The 17,509-nt window shown below is 30.0% G+C and overlaps 1 protein-coding gene across 28 annotated transcripts in view; it reads right to left on the bottom strand.

Moving 5' to 3' along the window:
* Positions 1 to 359: 359 nt before the first annotated feature.
* Positions 360 to 17,509, bottom strand: part of LOC115879385 (broad-complex core protein isoforms 1/2/3/4/5) — a 132,812-nt gene continuing 115,662 nt past the window's right edge. For 8 of the 28 annotated variants that reach the window (XM_030896175.1, XM_030896176.1, XM_030896178.1 and 5 more), the window contains exons 8-9: positions 17,048 to 17,113; positions 360 to 1,550 (exon numbers count right to left, since the gene is read on the bottom strand). In XM_030896175.1, the coding sequence (XP_030752035.1) occupies positions 1,231 to 1,550; positions 17,048 to 17,113 (386 nt within the window). In that variant the 3' untranslated portion in view covers positions 360 to 1,230. Of the gene's footprint in view, positions 1,683 to 3,855; positions 4,129 to 6,033; positions 10,651 to 11,887; positions 13,803 to 17,047; positions 17,114 to 17,509 lie in introns of those variants that run through there. The other 20 variants (XM_030896201.1, XM_030896199.1, XM_030896203.1 and 17 more) reach the window with 9 other exon arrangements.

The raw sequence follows: 17,509 nt of genomic DNA, 5'->3' as shown, positions 1-17,509 counted from the left end.
CACCCAAACATAGCTCGAGACCACATAGAGAATGTTGTCGGCATACACATTCCTACACTGACTTAAAAATTATATATGATTAACTATGTCAATTATAAAAGTAATTAACCAAAATTTAATAAAAAAATTGGCACATTTTTTATTTACAAGTTACATTAACCCTGGAAAGATATGTTAATTAATTAGAGGCCTTAGAAGCAGCAAAACACTTTATTTAATAATTACTTTTAAGATTCTAAACCGTTATGTTTAAAATTGTAATGTTGCCATGCTCCTAAAGCCTAATATGTGAAAAAATTCACAGAAAGTTTAGTCAAAAGTTCTTTTAACGTAAGTTACGTACATATACAATTAGTTTATTTTTAGTTTCTCTTAATAGTACCTACATTTTAAAGTAGGGTCCTTATTACCTACTAAATAATGTTCTCTGTTGAAAAACCTAATGAGCAATAATATAATCCGCATTATTTATTACATATATTCTGTTCATTTTCTTCAAGTTCTCACATAATATATGTAGTAAGTAATTCAGAAATTAATATAGGGGTTTGGCCACAAGGAAGTCTCATTTCTTTCAAGACACAGTAACGAATAATCACAGAAACACAGAATAGGGGAATGCTTGCTTTCTGGTGCATATTTTAAGATAGTGACTGGCGATCAGATCACCTTCGAGTACAGTGATTATAACTAGAAATACAGTGAAAGTTTTTTTTTGTGATATGAGTAAGGATATGTTAGTGACTGTTGGCTTTAACACATGCCCAGTATGGGGACAATCATCTATAGTGGTGCCTTTTAAAAGTGTTGTATTATTTCAAAGACTGTAGACCTAGCAAGCATTTTAATACTTCGACAACGAAACGTTTGTGGTGCAAAATCGAAGAATTTATTTTTGTTTTGCCAAATAAATACCACGTATAAAAACTATATGTTTGTTTCTACTCGTATTTTGTACTTTATTTTTCCGGCTAGGCCGTCACTTTTAAGGCAGTGACTTCTAGAATTTTCATTTTTGTACAGCTGTAAGAGAGCCAGTAAAGTGATATGTTCTTTCGTAAAACATAATAAAATAAATAAACTTTTTGTTAAAGAATGGCGTATCATAGATCAAGATATTATGAAATACTATTATTTTATATTTGTTAGTTGATGATGGCGTTTTCTTTACAAGCATTTCTCGGCAAAACTAATCAAAGAAGAGATCTTTTTGTGGTAAAATTGCAAGATCTACTGCATCCGTTGACCTCCATGTGGAGGACTTACATTAGCTCCTACACCCAGTACACTTTTTATAGCTGTGGTTTTTAGAAGTCTCTTCAACATGCCGCTGGAGCCTCTGTGCTGGAGACTCTTGTGCGTGGTTAGCGAATTCTTGGTCCTGTAGCGTCTATGACAGAACTCACAAACGTACAGGGTGTCGGACTGCTCGTGCTTGTCCTGGAAGTGTCTCTTCAGCGAGTAGTAGCAGCTGAAGGTGCGACGGCAGTAGGGACACTCCTGGGGTTCGTTGATGCCACCGCTGGTTGGGGGCGGCATTCTGATCGTGCCTGGAATATTACCTTTACTTATGGCGGGGTGTCGAATGTAAGGAGTGGGCATGCACAGTGGCGTGCAAGGTCGTTCACAACACCGAGGTAAGCAGGCGTCAAGCGGCGGTACGGATTTGGCAACACTGGGAGCTAAGGAGCAGTACAAAAGCTATTGACATTTACGATTTTTTTTGTTGTCACGTGACATGACACACTTGTCTTTTCATGGACAACATTATTTTGATTGATATGAGAGATACCTTGAATGCAATACTATAAAAATGCTAATCTAATGTATTATAGATGAATAATAATTCTAAAATATATTTTATTAATACAACTTATTTGAAACATTTAGTAGAGATAGAATATGAAATATAGTAGGTATCTTTTAGCATATAAGTATGAGTAAATTGTGCAAATTTGTGGTACCAATGAAAATAGTTGGATTCAATGTTTAACTTGAACATAATACGTTATGAACGACTGGCCCCATTGTCCAGTATAGAATACTAAACTATATCAGTCAAAAAAAAAATTCAACACAATCGTGTGGACATTGTATTAACAGCCTAATAATGGTATAATATAAAAAATATACATATACATGTTAACATAATTGTTTCGATTTAATTCATGTACTTAGTAAGTGGAAATTCAGTTTAATGTTTTACTGACATATATCCCTTATAAATTGATACAGAAAGTAGTAGTATACATTAATGTTTGTGAAAAATGGAGCAATGGAGCTCTATCGTGTTCTTTTGTTGAGTTAAAGAATGGCGAATCATAAAACAACATATTATGATTTTCTATTATTATATACATTTTTTAGTAGGTTAGCACTTTTTATAACATTTTTCTTCAAGGTAAGAACATTGTTAGGATACGTGACATTTTTTTGCATCAATCTCATATTTTTTATAGCTGAGTATTTTCTTCCTTTGTTCTATTTGAAAAGAAACAAATATAAACAAATATAATGATCTTACAAACTGTCCTTTATTATTTTTTATTGGGTTATATTTCTATTATTTATAATTGAATTTTTATTTTTGTGTATTTAATCACACATTTCCAATAGGAAATTACATTCTAAAAATTTAATAATTTTTCTTATGTCAGTTAATAATGAATTATGAGATATACTGGAGTAACAAGAATAAATGTTTGAATATACAGCAACTCTTTGATCATAAAAGTTAAAAGACTTCCTACTAGTCTCTAATTTTTAGTAGGTAGATATTATCTGGTTTTAAATTTATAATATTCGATAAATATAAGAAAGTTTACATGAAAGATGACATTTTGTTAGCGGAAATTGATCGTCTTTATAATGTTGGACTTCAAAGGCTTTGGAGAATTTTATTTGTCAGTTTTATAAGATGTATTTTTAGTTACAACGGCGTCCTCATTCTATTTTCTTGTTTAATTTAGCTGTTCTTTCGAAAAGTATTAAAACCACCTAGTCCTGGTGTATTTTATAGTTTTTATTATTCTGTTCGATTTTTCAAGTTTTATTTTCTGTATATATTTGCTGTAATCATCCTAATCAATAAAATTAAACTTTACTTTTATTCTCTAGTCATTTTGATTTTTGATCATTAAAGCTTTTTTATAATCTACTGATTGTAACATTAAAATAGTATGCTTAAAGTTGAAAATAATATAGATAAATAGCTCATAGGTACTTATGTTAGAATGTATTTCTGAACTACTTTGTGAATTTTATCACGTGAAGGAAATTAACGTTGGTATTCACTAGAATTATATACAAAACAATTTTTGTTATTTTAAGATATAATCGACAGCGTTGTATAGAATTTTCAAATTTTCTACCGGATATTTGGGTGAATCTTAAATAAGTGCTAATATTTTTAGGGGTAGTATACTTCGACCCCACAAACATGATTATGAGTTTTTTTTGGGATTTTTTAATTTTTTTAGGTTTTAGTTAAAAACATAATTTCTTGATAATATGCCAACATAGGTAGTAGATTAAATTTACATAAAACAAAAACCAGAAAAGCTCCAGTGGTTTTCAAAATTTTAGGAAAAAAAAATTTTTTTTTGGAATTTTTCAAAGTAAAATAACTCGGTTATTTTGGTATTATTTGAAAAACGGTAGAGATAAAATATGTTTCTTTTATCGAGATCTACCAGCACTGAAACTATTTGCACTTACTTAAGACTCACCCTGTATATCTTTAGTAATTCATTTTCTTCCGTGAAAAAATAAAGAGATGTTTCTCAGCGAAGCAATTTAGTCGTGCAAAAAATGTCCCGTTTTCCAAAATCGTTCGAACGTTCGTTGTTTTAATACCTGTGTCCACGATGGAAGGTAACGGCATGTGTTCTGGCTAAAAAAACTTAATGTCAATGTCCCCAGGTCTGGACTTGTGATACGTATAGATGTGCGTCATCAGCGAGTTCCTCGAACAGTAGACCCGCTCGCAGATAACGCAGCGATACTCTTCCTGCCGTTCTGCGTGTTTGTCCGCGATATGTCTCTTCAAGGACGCTTTCGAGCACAGCACTTTGCCGCAAAGCTGGCACGTGAACACCTTCTTGGGCGATACCCCTGCAAAAGTAAAAACTTCGTTCGTTCTGCGCATCTGTTTCGGGCCGGCTCGATCAGAGCCGACGCAGCCGCGCGTGTCGCCACCAGCTTTCGAACCGATCGCGAGACGAATGCTTACGACGATTGCCGACGATGCCGCTTAGCCATGTAAATGACCGCACACTCGCGATCTCACTTGAGAATTGTCCCGTATTCGACTAACCGGTAGCACGACTTATTAAATATCAGCTTGGTTTTTCTCAACACCGACGTCCTTGTTTCAAAGTAAATCGCCACAAGATAACCAGCTAATATTGAATAAGTTTGTAGTACCAGTAGTGCTGAGTTAATATCAATATTTCTCGGTATGAACAAGTTTGTAACTCATTTTCATTACTTCTTCATCAATCAAATTAGAACATTTTTTTTTGAAATTGATATAGGTTTTTCGGGTCGGGCAAAAAGCTAAAAAATGAGTTACTAGCTTGGTCGTTGAGGGTATACTAATATTTCAGAATCACTAATATCAAATATATTATAATATAAATGCTAGAAGAAGTATACGATTGATTTTTAAAGTAATATGTATGATATGAAAATTTTTAAAAAATTCTTCGAATGTTGTGACATGAGTTTTTTTGAATTATTGAAAATTGTAATGTAATTTCTCTGAAATTTTTGTTCAAGCTAATTGCCGGTAGTTGGTTATGTATATGTATATAATCATTATATTATAAGACGTTTTATAATAAGTTGCAGATTTTTATCCTTTTATAAGGTTGCTATTAGGTTAATAATACATGGATATTAGATAAAACCATAGATTATCTTGGTTAAAAATAACGCTTTATAGCACAAAAATGCGCAGATTCTTTTCAGTACTTTTGTCCGTCTATTACATTATTTTCTTTTTTATTGAACAATATAAATTCTGCACTTAACTGAAAATATATTCCTTTAAACTTTAGGTGTATAAAATATTATACATTATTTTAAAGTGTATCAAGGAAGAAATAACATTATTGAGAATATAATAAGTAACTTTGTTGTTAATCAGCTTTAGATTATTTTTTCAAGAAGTCAAAAATATATTTGATAATGTCTGTAACTTTAGGCGCAAGTTATTTTTTCTCTAACTATTGAAGAAATATTAGTGATCACGAATATCTGTGGGTAATACTGATATAATAAAAAAAATACTTATAAAATTCTATAATCACTGGTGGGACATCGGGTCGTACAACGGAAGAACGAACTCAGATATTACTAGAAGTCGGGAGGTATTCCCAAGAAGGTGTTCTGTTATCGCAGAATTGTTTATTATATTGCCGATTAACTACAGAGTTGCCACCCAAAAACATCTTAACGACGAAACATTATTTGGAGCTTACGTTACCTTTACTAAAACCTATTAACTCAATTAAAAAAAAATATATAACATTATAATATTTTTCCTAAATATAAATTTAGCATAAAAGCAAAAATACAAACATACAGAAACTTCAACCCGTTGAAAAATCAGTTACGCTTAGAAATTTCCAAGTAGGTGGCAACCCTATCCTTTACGAGATTACACTAACAATTGTACAAAAAAGCATATGTATACTTGGCAACCATGAAATTTTGAGTGTGCGGTTTGAAAAAGATGGCTGGCGGACGGTTTTTTCACTCCCGATTGCGTTTTTAGTGGTGGCAACACTCGCAGTGTTGATAGCCTCAAATGCAAGTCATTCAGTTAAAAACTGTTCGGTTTGTTATGAAAAAGATGAATAATATTTTAACTGACTGTATTGCATAAAAAGCCTTATTTTCTGAATGAAAACACACACAGACAAACTTAAACACTCACACACACAGTACTAAGACTTTTAAAAACAAACGTGTTGTTAAAAGTCTTCATTAAAATATATCTTCAAAGCATTAAAAATAAAACCCAAGCTGTTGCTTTGCAAATGTAAAAATATATTTAAACATAAATAAAAGTTACACAACAGTTACATAAAATATGATAAAATATTGCATCAAACAACATTGAAACATGCCTATAATGCAAAAAAATAAAAAGAAAAAACGTCTCTAACAGGACTAATAAATTTTCTTAGAAAGAGCACGTAGTATTGAAAAATATAGATAAAAAAATGCTTACTGGATTGAATTAGAATAATATAAACCTTAAAAGTTAAGTAATAAATAAGGTGCTCTTCTAAAATTTCAAAGTAACACAAAAGAAAACTAACGGGGTTGCCAATATCTTAAAAGTCTAGAAAAAAAATAAGAGATAGACCGCGATTCCAAATAGCAAATCAGTCAAACTAGTCAGATTCAGTCTTAAAGAATACCTTCAAGTCTCAAGAAAATATAAAATTTCAGTCTTTTTAAACGTAGTAAGTCCTGTCCTCTCCATTTTTTAAGAAAATTATAAACATACTTTATATCTATATAGTAATGAACATCACTTAACCCTAAACAATAATTCTTAACTAAATAAAATAATTATGTGAAACAGTGTAATGTAATAAGAACTTACTAGATATCTTAGAATATGATTAATATACATGTTTTTATATTAACAACATATTATCTACATATTATCTTTATAGTAATGAAATTACGGTAAACTTTACCATTGTTATGTTAATATAAAAACATATTGATTCCTGTAGTACAAAACTAAAAATTCGTGAAGCTACTAAACACTAAAATATATATTTTTATTTATTTTATTGTGCAAGCACTAGGTGTCGAATGTAGCACATAAAAGTATTAATTTAAATCAGTAAATACCGAAAAGAATACGAGAACAAGATGACTAGAAAAACTTTTTTTGTTTAACGATGTCAACATATTTTTTATTGCACAATTTTAAAGTTATCTTTATGTACTACATTTAAAAGCTTTAAAAAATACAAAATATATTATATATAATTTCCTTATACTAAATGAAAAATATATTATTATATCTATTAAGAAATCCCCTTTCACCCAGTAATATAAAATAAGGCAAATACTCTATATAACATTATCTGAAAGAGTGTTTTATACAAATTTTAATATACAAGTTGAATAACGTTACATTTTACAATAAAGAAATTATAAAACTTTTAACAAAATATCACAGCGCCTAAAATATTGAAAAATAAATGTAACGTCATATTCTTAGTAGGTATTTTACATACATAGTATTTTCAATTAAGTTGTACAAAATTAGTGAACAGTAAACAATGATTTTTCCAATTTAAAAATTATTTGTATAAAAATATATTTTCGAGATGAAAAACCAAAATAAATTAATACTCTGTTGATATCACAGTTCTTAGTTTTATTCTATCCTAATTTTGATTACTTTCAGTCCTTTTTGCTTCCAATCAACTAAGTTCAGTCTTTGAAACAGTTTTGTTTCCAATAAAATATATTTATTTAGTTGAGACTCATTAACATGGTAACTTTACCTTGTACTCTAAACGTGTACACTAAACAGTCTTTTTGATTGATATTTTTTTGAATTTGTGTCACTCATTATCATCAATTCACTAATTTTGTACGGTATATTTTTTTCTAAGTACTATAATACGCACTCGTATGTACATATTAATTTGAGATATCGTTTTAAATAAATTTAATATAATTAAGTATATGTTAAATAGAATCATTGCTTAATAGTAGTACTATTTATATATGTACTTTGTAGATGCTTGAAAGCCTTGAAAATTATAAAGAATGAATATATAGTGGTCTAATTTACATAATTATATTGTAATATATAAAAACTAAACGGGAAATCTAAACGGAATGTAGAATAAAACTGAAAACATAATGAATTAAATTCAATATTTTTATGTGTTTTTGGTCAAAATGATTAAATAATTAGAGGTGATTAGGAAGATTTTATAGTTAAGTACTTCCTTTCTGTTCATAACCGTTTCGTATCTGATACACCAATATTTGTTTATGGCATTTGGATAATAGTAAGTCTCTCTGAGTTAGATATTTTATAAATTAATAGCATTTAAATATTTATTTGCTTTCTGCTTTGTCTGTTTTATCTGTAAAATCGTTTGTAAGTTTTCTTTTTTTATTACTGTAGAAAAATAAAAAAAAATAATTTGAAGAAAAGTAAACTGGCTTATAACTTATCTGACTTAATTGTAAATTTGTCTAGAATTGAAATGTTTAATATTTTATGTTAAGATCCAAATACTAAAATTACAAAAAAAATGAGAAAGGGATTAATATATAAATGTGCAATGTCATTGATTACAGTGTTTTTATAAAATGAAATTATTGCGTAAAGTTTTGCTAAAAGCAATACTTTTATAATTTTGCTGTCTGCAAGTTTTTGATTTCGTAGCTGCAAAAAAATAGATTAGGAAATAATTGTCAATACTATTGTGAATTTGTTAATATTTTAATTTTTATTCCAGCTATCTTTGAGATAAAGTTAGACAAATATATTTATCTAAGATATTTATCTACTTTTAATGCAGCAACAAAATTTACAAAATTGTCGGAAACTATCTTGGTTGGACGTATACGTGATGTTAACTATTCTTAAACACAACTGATAACAGTTCATAAATTGAAATAAACTATATTTTTTTTTATTTTTGTTACCTAAAATGTTCATAACTCTCAATAAAATATTCTATTATCACAATATTTTTTCAATTAAGGTTTTTTTTTCTAATTCTATAACTATATAAATGTAACATAAGTTATAAAGGAAAAACATATTTTAATAATATATAAACTTACGATTATGTATATATTTTTCACTATATTCTAAAAATTAAATATTAAGTAATAACTTGATTATTGATAGGAATATTTTCAAAAACCATAAATGTTGTTTTTAATAGTACTTCTGATTTATCTGTTAAAAACATTTTGTAAATAATTCTTGTATATAAATTTCCTGTATCAGTTGTGCTTTAAAATATTATTTTTGAGGATCGTATGACATAATATTTCAAATTACAGTGCAATTTCCTTAATCCAGTCACATGTAATAGAAACATTTTAATTGTTGTTATCGCCTCTAAGAGTTTCGAGATAAATTTAAGAGATTTGGAACTAGCTTGTGAGAAACTGTGCCCTTAAAATATCAACAAATAATTTAATTCATTTAATAATCGGGATACTATATTATAAAAAATAAACGTCATAAGTCAAAATACAAAAAATTTCCAACCAAAACTCTATTTTCTCTTCTTTTTTGCTAATATATCTTTTCCTAATTTTTAAATACTATAATAAAACTTGAACATAATAAAGATTTGTTGATAAAAAATGTATTAAACATTATTATATTAACTATAATCGTTTAACTACATTGATTTTAGTTTTAATTCAGTTTAATTTAAAGATTTCTGACAATCTGAATTTGTCTTAATATAGTTAGTAAAATGTATGCAGTGCATATATTTTTAATTTCAACAAATAGTTTATATTACAGTGTCATCTTTTGTATAATATTCAGTTTTAAATTGGATGAATTGGATCATTAGGATAATAGAAGCAACAGCATTGTAATATCAAATTTATGAAATAGAAGATTTTCTATCTCATAATTCTTTTGCCACCACATATTGTTATAACTTTATATCACTCTCTACTGTGAATTTCTTGTTTATTACTGTGTTATTATATGATATTTTAATTTTCAAGCTTTTTTCTGTTTGCAATTTTCCTATTGGATTACATTTAGCCTTATAACACCTGATGGTCAAAATAGATTAAGATAAGATTGTGAGTATTTTTAGGGCTTTAATTATAACACCATTATTTAGAAGATATTTAACATCAACTCGCTTCGGGTCAACACACGTTTATTAACATAAAAATTATTGTTGATATTTGATAGAACAATTTTCAGTAAACCATGTTGTAAAAAAGATAGGAAATAAATTTGTCTTTTAAAGCCTACGTTCAGAGTTAAAATATTTCTTCATCCGGCTAAAGGTTGATCTCATTATACATTCCTCCGTGACATTCCGTTTACGTAAAGTATATTTTGTAAGTATATATAGTATATCTTGTAAATGAATCGGAATATGCATACTTTCTGTTCCGTTGATATAGCGTTTTGTCTTTGTTTATGTAAATGAAACGAAAACGGAATGTAACGGATACGAAACTTATAGTGAGAACCAACCTTTACTCGGTTTATATTCTAAAAATAAATTATCATGTGGTGTTCGGATTAAAGAGATTGCACTTCTAAGTAAGCAATTTCGTCGTAATCGAGTAAAATACGGGGCCCTACGGATGAATCTGCTTTTTCTCTGCACCTCAGTCTCATACCTCAACCACCCCGCCCCAGCCACGTATCGCTTCACTTCGGCCTCCGGTGGTATATGCTTCTGTGGTTGTTTAGAGAGTTTAGCGTGCGGAACACCTTTTGGCACAGCTGACAGACGGCGCTGTTGAGCGGTTGCAGGTGCTGCTGTTCCTTGTGGCGCTTCAGCGTCAGTTTGGTGCTGAGCAGTTTGCCGCAGAGGTCGCACCGGTGGCTGGCGGCGGCGCCCAGTGGCAAGGGGAGAGGTCGTCTGGCTCCTAAGGCTGCGCCCCACCGAGAACATACAACATCCGATTAGGGCCCCGCGTCAATCATTACCGATAAGATATTAGAGTTAAAATGCTAGGGCCACGTCTGGCGGCTATCGTGGCGAAGATTAGTAAAATGAAACGATGAGTGTGACTATTTCTTATTGGCTATCTTCATGAATCTTTAGATTGATGAATAATAATAAAAAAAGATGCTCAGCGCTGTAATGTTTGACATTATTTATGTTCTTTTCTGTTATATTAAAGATAAATATATTCTTCATTTAACGTGACGCATATCAATGCACGCATATCTTGCAAAAAAGCAAGAGCGAAGTAAAAGTGAATTTTGTTATGTAATGAAATACACCCAGATGCAAAAAAACATAACGGAAAAAATTTTAAATTTAAAATGTTATATTTTTTTAATTTTTAGACTAATTTTTATGATTTTTTTTTACCAAACAGTATCTAAATATATAGGCTTTGAATCGTAAACTCTGTGCAATAATTTTGTCAGTAAATTTTCGTAAATATAATTTTTCGGTCAGAACCATGTCTCCTGAACATTTTCTTTTTTGGCTCATCTCAACACATGTCTTGGTTAGTTTAAAGAGGGAAGTGAACCCCAACAGTGCAAATTTTTGCGATTTTTTGAACTATCATTACTTTTTGATGTTCTTTTCAAATATGAGAAGGTGACTTTGATGAATATTGTCGTAATATCATGTTCGCGCTGCGTTAGATACTAATTAATGTATTAATGTACACTATACTAAATTTAAAAAACGTTAAAGAGGATCGATACAGTTTTTGTTTTAATAAACATTAAGGAAAACATAACAGTAATAACTAACACAAACAGAAAAAAAACTTGTAAAAATAACTTAGTACTTTGTATTGCCTCCACTGGATGCTACAACTTCCTGTAGACGTCGCCGTCATCGGTTCGCACTACCAAATGCTGCAAATATCATATTCTGTTACTGAGATTCTTCTTCAAGGACCAAGCGAAGTTCATTTAACGAAGCTAGTACCACTCCTGCCAAACAGGTTCCAAACGTGTTCTATAAAGTTCAGATCTGTCGAATATGCGGGCCAGTTTATAGTAGTGTACAGTTCACAACACTTACCAAATCCTCCTCGTCATATTGAAAAGTAACACCAAAATATAATGATAATTGAAAAATTGCAAATTGTTGGTGGCAAGTTAATTTTTCTCTTAAAAATTAACCAAGGCATGTGTTGATATGAGCCAAAAAACAAAATGTTCAGGAGGCATGGCTCTAACCAAAAAAAACTGTTTTAAGAAAACTTGCTCACAAAATTATTGCACAGGGTGTATCAAAGTTAGGATACAAATCAATCCTTCGAATAACCATATAAAGTTAGCCAAATACTAATGTTTATAACAAACTGAATTTACGAATTGATAAGTAGAGGAAAATGGCTGATTCTGCATTCACCACACGGTTGGTGAATCGGAGGGTGACGCAAAACAGGTAAAAACAGTTAAAAAACGCTAATAAACAAGAATAAACAGCTGTAAATAAGAAACAACCGCTAAAAAACAGAACAAAACCGGTTTAAACAAAAAATAGACATTATTTTGAGCTAAAACGCGGTTTTGTTATATTTTGATAAATTTATATACTGTTTGCTAAAAAATATAAATATAGGGTTATAAATAAAAAAAAATATATAGCACTTTAAATTTGACGGAACATTTTTCAATTGCGTTTTTTTGCATCTGAGTGAATTTTCTTGGATTGGCGTTGCCGTTAATTTTGAAATTGTACCCATCCACATCGAAAAAATATTTTATTACTTATATAAGTTTTTTGCTAATTTTTGCTAAACGTTTGATAAAATCTGACCACCGCACTGGGTTTGTTTAAAATCAAATCCTTAATTTTAATGGTATAATCACCCTAATGCCGCAGTTGTGGCCCTAGCATAAACAAAATATTCTTGATTTATATAATGTTTGATTATGTATGTGTCTAATTCTTCCTTCTAAAATTGACCAAGGTCGAATTTAAGTAAGCTTTAATGCTATTTTAAATTTACTTAACTATTTTTTAGTTTTTCATAATTTGTTGATCTGTGATTTACACTTTATAATAAATAAAATGGTCTCAAAAATCGAAAATCATTAGATATATTCTTTACAAGATAGGTAGGGAACCAAATCATTAGAATTGTTCAGTTCAAATTATGTCTAATCCAATGTAACTTTCTGATATTGCATATAAAAATCATTCTGATAGACCTAAAACATAGTGTTATATTTTCATCAACCTTGGTACACTTTTAAAAGTTTTAACACGGTGTATTAAATACGGGAACACTGTATGTGTACTCTCCCTATTAATGTTATTTTATTTTAAGTTTGTTTATATAACACTTAGATAGTAAATATGTCAATGTGTGAATTAGAAAAAAATAATTTGGATTTTTACAGATTTCAGTTTTATTATAATAGATAGATATTTTATAGTAAGTTCGAATCAGTATTTTTGTTGTAATCTCCTCTTCATAAGAGTAAAAAACGACGATTTTTCGATAATTCTACCAAGCTATTTTAAATAAATATAGTTTATATAAAATTTATAAAATATAGATATATGTATGCATTTTGTACGATTCCTCTAAATATAATATACATTAAAACGTAACAAAAAGTCTAATTTTAGTAGGAATTAAGTTAACTTTGCGCTTAAATTTGATATAGAGCATTCAAAAATTTATTGCTTTCCTATAATATGATGTTCATATTTGTACTTTTGAACGACTCAGTATCACAATGTATAGTGATGTTTAAGTCCTAATAAGCTTTAACATAGAAAATAAGTAAAGGGTAAATAGTTTTAAATATACTGGCTTGCATAGGATCTAAACAACACGTTACACATGAAAACTTTGTTGTGATTAGAGATAGAACGAGTGATGAGGCGGTATTATTTCTTCCCCTTTCAGGTTTTTCACGTTCCTGTGATATATGCTCTTGTGATTTCTTAAGGAATTAAGGCTGCTGTACACTCTCTTGCAAATGTTACAGACCGGTTCTCTGGAAGGCCGCATGTGAACATTTTGAATATGCCTTTTCAATCTGGTCAAGGAGCTCAAGCTTTTGTTGCAAGGCTGACATCGAAAATCCTCCATACCTATGGGCAAGAAGCCCCAATTTAACCTCATTTGTGCCTGTAGTGGAACCCAGCTCATTTTTCTTTTTCTTTGTTTTTTAGCGTATACGATTGAACCGAACGGTTTTTGTATTATGCACAATATTTTTTATACTAGTACTCACAAACAATAATTTTATATTTTGTGTAGTCTGTCTTATTAAATTTAAACTCTGTACAATTTTAAATATAAAAAAATTAATAATTTTGAAGGTAAGTAGGGTTGCAACCAGACTGAATGTACATACGAGTAAAATAATGAATGTTTACATTAATCAAAAATATACGAATCTTTGATGAATTATTAGTATATATGAGCTGACCGTCTTTTTTGACCGTCTAATTGTATATTTATTCCATTTTGAAACAGTTAATTCTATTTATTTATATATTATTACTCCATTTCTAGTATTTTTCGGAGATTATGAATAGAAAACACTTTTTAAGCCTAGTTCACACGATCAAAGTGTACCAAGTGACATGATCAAATAATGCTATGCACGTCTCACAAGTGAGACAAGTGAGACGCGCGCAGCGTTCAGGTGTATTTGGTCCGAGTACAATTTGACTGTGTCAACCAAGTTTTAACACAACTATAAGGGATACCAAATAAATTTATAGCTACGTCATCGAGGGCGCAATTGTTAAATTCATTGTTGCCAACCATGAATATATTCGCAGCTGGACTAACTGGAATTTATTACTGGATTCAGGTGGCAGCTCTGCTGTAAAAAATATCAAGTTCCCGCATTTATTTATTTATTTCCTGATATTGTCATCCGTTTTGACACTTTAGTTTTGTATTACGAGTTTTTTGTTTAAGTGAATTGTGCTCATTACTTTAATTTTAAAATTTCTTACTAGCAGACCTTGCAGTCGAAAATTCTTCTTTTTAGAACCACACTTAGTGTAAGTGTACAAGATGCCGAAGCAACCTTATTAGAATGCAAGTACAGAGACTGGCATGTATCTGCATCACAGGTGCCATGAGAACATGTCCAACAGCAGCAATGGAGGTCATTCTAGACCTAACACCACTGCACATTGTCGTCGGTAGCTATGCCAATGCGATAATGATTAGAATGGCCATTGACGGAAACAGTACTGAGAGAAATTTCAGGTCAGGGGCTTGGAAAACCCTCAAAAAGAAAATTCCACTTCTCCAACTCCCAGTGGATGACATACCAAGAATTTTCAACTTTGAGAAACACCTCACTGTAGTATTGAATAATAAAAAGGATTGGGAAGAAAGAAATGCTAACTCAGCATATAAAAGACCATACCATCATGTGGTATACTGATGCTTCCAAAACCAAAGCAGGGACAGGGATAGGAGTATTTGGGCCGAAAACTAAATACTCCGAAGCAATGGGCACCTACCCCAGTATCCTTCAGGCAGAAATTTGCGCTATCGAAAGATGCGTACAATTTATCTTAGATAGGAACTATCGAAAACAGGAAATTGCCATCCTATCCGATAGTCAAGCAGCACTTAACGCGATCAACTCAGTAACCATCAATTCAAAGTTGGTCAAAGAATGCCTAGATAAGCTCAAGAAAGCCGAGAAAAATCAAAGGTTTTCCTTGATTTAAGTAAAAACAATCTTTGGATTGTCACGAGGTTTCTAACAGGACACTGTCTCCTCAACGAACACCTCAGTAGGCTGAAACTGAGAAACAACGGCGAATGCAGATTTTGTGGGGAAAATGGGGAAACACCAGAACACCTTATCACTGAGTGCGCCGAGACGACGACCATTCGTGCCATGAACTTTGGTACGTCTGATGTCGAGGATGGAGAGCTGGCCTCTGTGGAGCCGTCTCAGATACTGGCTTTTGTTAAAGCCCTGAGACTGTATGATGAGTTATAACTCGTTATAACTCAAGAAAGGGGAACACACAATAGATCTATAAGGTCGCGGTGATTAACTCCCTTCCTAAACATTCTACATTCTACAACCTTATTAGAACATTTTGAACGGAAAAGCGGTAGTAATGGCCCTTAAGTGCTGTTAAGGATGTGAGTTTTGTTGATGTAAATAATAACTGTTTATATTTTTATAATTAATTCATTTTTGTTTCCTGAAATATTTTGATTAAAAGAAAATATATAAAAGTCGGCAACGCTGTGCCGGTCAAGCTTAATCACGTGACTACAGATTTATTTGGTATGATCTATAGTATATAATTTAAGTAATAAGTAGAGAGAAAGAGAAAGTAGTAGTTGCAAAATAAATAGAATATCTTTTTCATACAACAATTTTCGAAAAAAATATTAATTTATTCTTGTATTATGTTATTATTTTATTTATAAAACAGAATAACAATAACAATAAACAATTATTTTAATATATTTTATACTTGTTTTTTATACATATCTCGAAGTGCATTCAGATCTAGTTGTATAGTTTAAAAACTTTATTAATTAAAGCTGAATCGTAACATGATATATTATGTTATATTTATATTTATGATATTAGATGATATATTCATATATTATGATATTAGAAAAAAATAAAAAGAAATAAGTGAAAAAAGTAATAAATTATATATAGCTTACATAATATTATAATACTTCTCATATTTTAAAAGTGAAAAAAAATAAACAAATATATATTTAAGATAATTTTGGCTAACGAGTGATGGGTAATAATATATTTTGGTTTGTGGTACTAGTTGAATATATCCGTTTAAATAATTGCAATTTTAAATAGTGTTGTTTTACAAAATTTACAATTCCAAAGAAGTCTTAAAGAAATGAATGATTTATTAAATATAATAAAAAAAAACGTGAATAATACTAAATAAGGAAATCATCATTTTTACTATTGGCTCCCCCAAAATTTACGTCACATATCAAAAACAAAACGCTAACGCCACACAATACACAACAGCACATAAATATTGCAGAGAAAGAGTTAAAAGTAACACTCATCAAAAACATTCTCAAATAAAAAAGATAAAAGGAGGCAAAAATATACTAATAGAGAAATTTTGGACTAACGCTTTGACATGTTTAATTCAATTATGTATTTTTATTATGATAAACACTGCTTTAGATATATTTTATTATTTTCGTTAAGTGATAAGCAGTGTTAAATCAAAATTCGATATATTTAATACTAAATAATTGAGAATATTGTAGAATACAAGAATAAAATAAGATATATAGGGGTGTGTGTATATTATTTTATTCTTGAAAGTATTAAGAAGAAAAGCAGTCTTACCTTGTGAGGTACCGGCCATTGAGTCGTTTCCTTGGAGGGATTGATTTAAACCTGGAACAAACAGATCTACGTTTATTATTGCAGTTAACTTTACAGTTAACTGCCTTGGTACAATAAAAAATAGAATATTTAGGTTAGCTTTTGAAGGAATGAAAAAAGTGTTTGGTTATATTGTTTGCGTATTTATCAAGTAATAAAAAAAAATCAAATGAAAAAACACAACATTAACAAATAAAGCTAAACCATTAAACAATGTATAAAATCGTGACTTAAATGAGTGCAAATATTTTTAGTGGTGATATATTTCGATCCCAGGAAAACATCTATCAGGTTTTTTCGCGAAACATTTTATTGAAAATGTTGTATTTTTCCAAATCTTTTTTTATTCTGTTTTAAATTTTCAGTTAAACATCAATATAATATCTTGATAATATGCTGTGCAGTTATACTAAAATTAGAGGA

The sequence above is a fragment of the Sitophilus oryzae genome, unplaced genomic scaffold, assembly GCF_002938485.1.
Source record: "Sitophilus oryzae breed Bouriz unplaced genomic scaffold, Soryzae_2.0 scaffold_1576_pilon_pilon, whole genome shotgun sequence".
NCBI classification, from domain to species: domain Eukaryota; kingdom Metazoa; phylum Arthropoda; class Insecta; order Coleoptera; family Curculionidae; genus Sitophilus; species Sitophilus oryzae.
The sequence above is the reverse complement of the archived record's forward strand: the minus strand, read 5'-3'. Positions and strand labels throughout refer to the sequence as shown.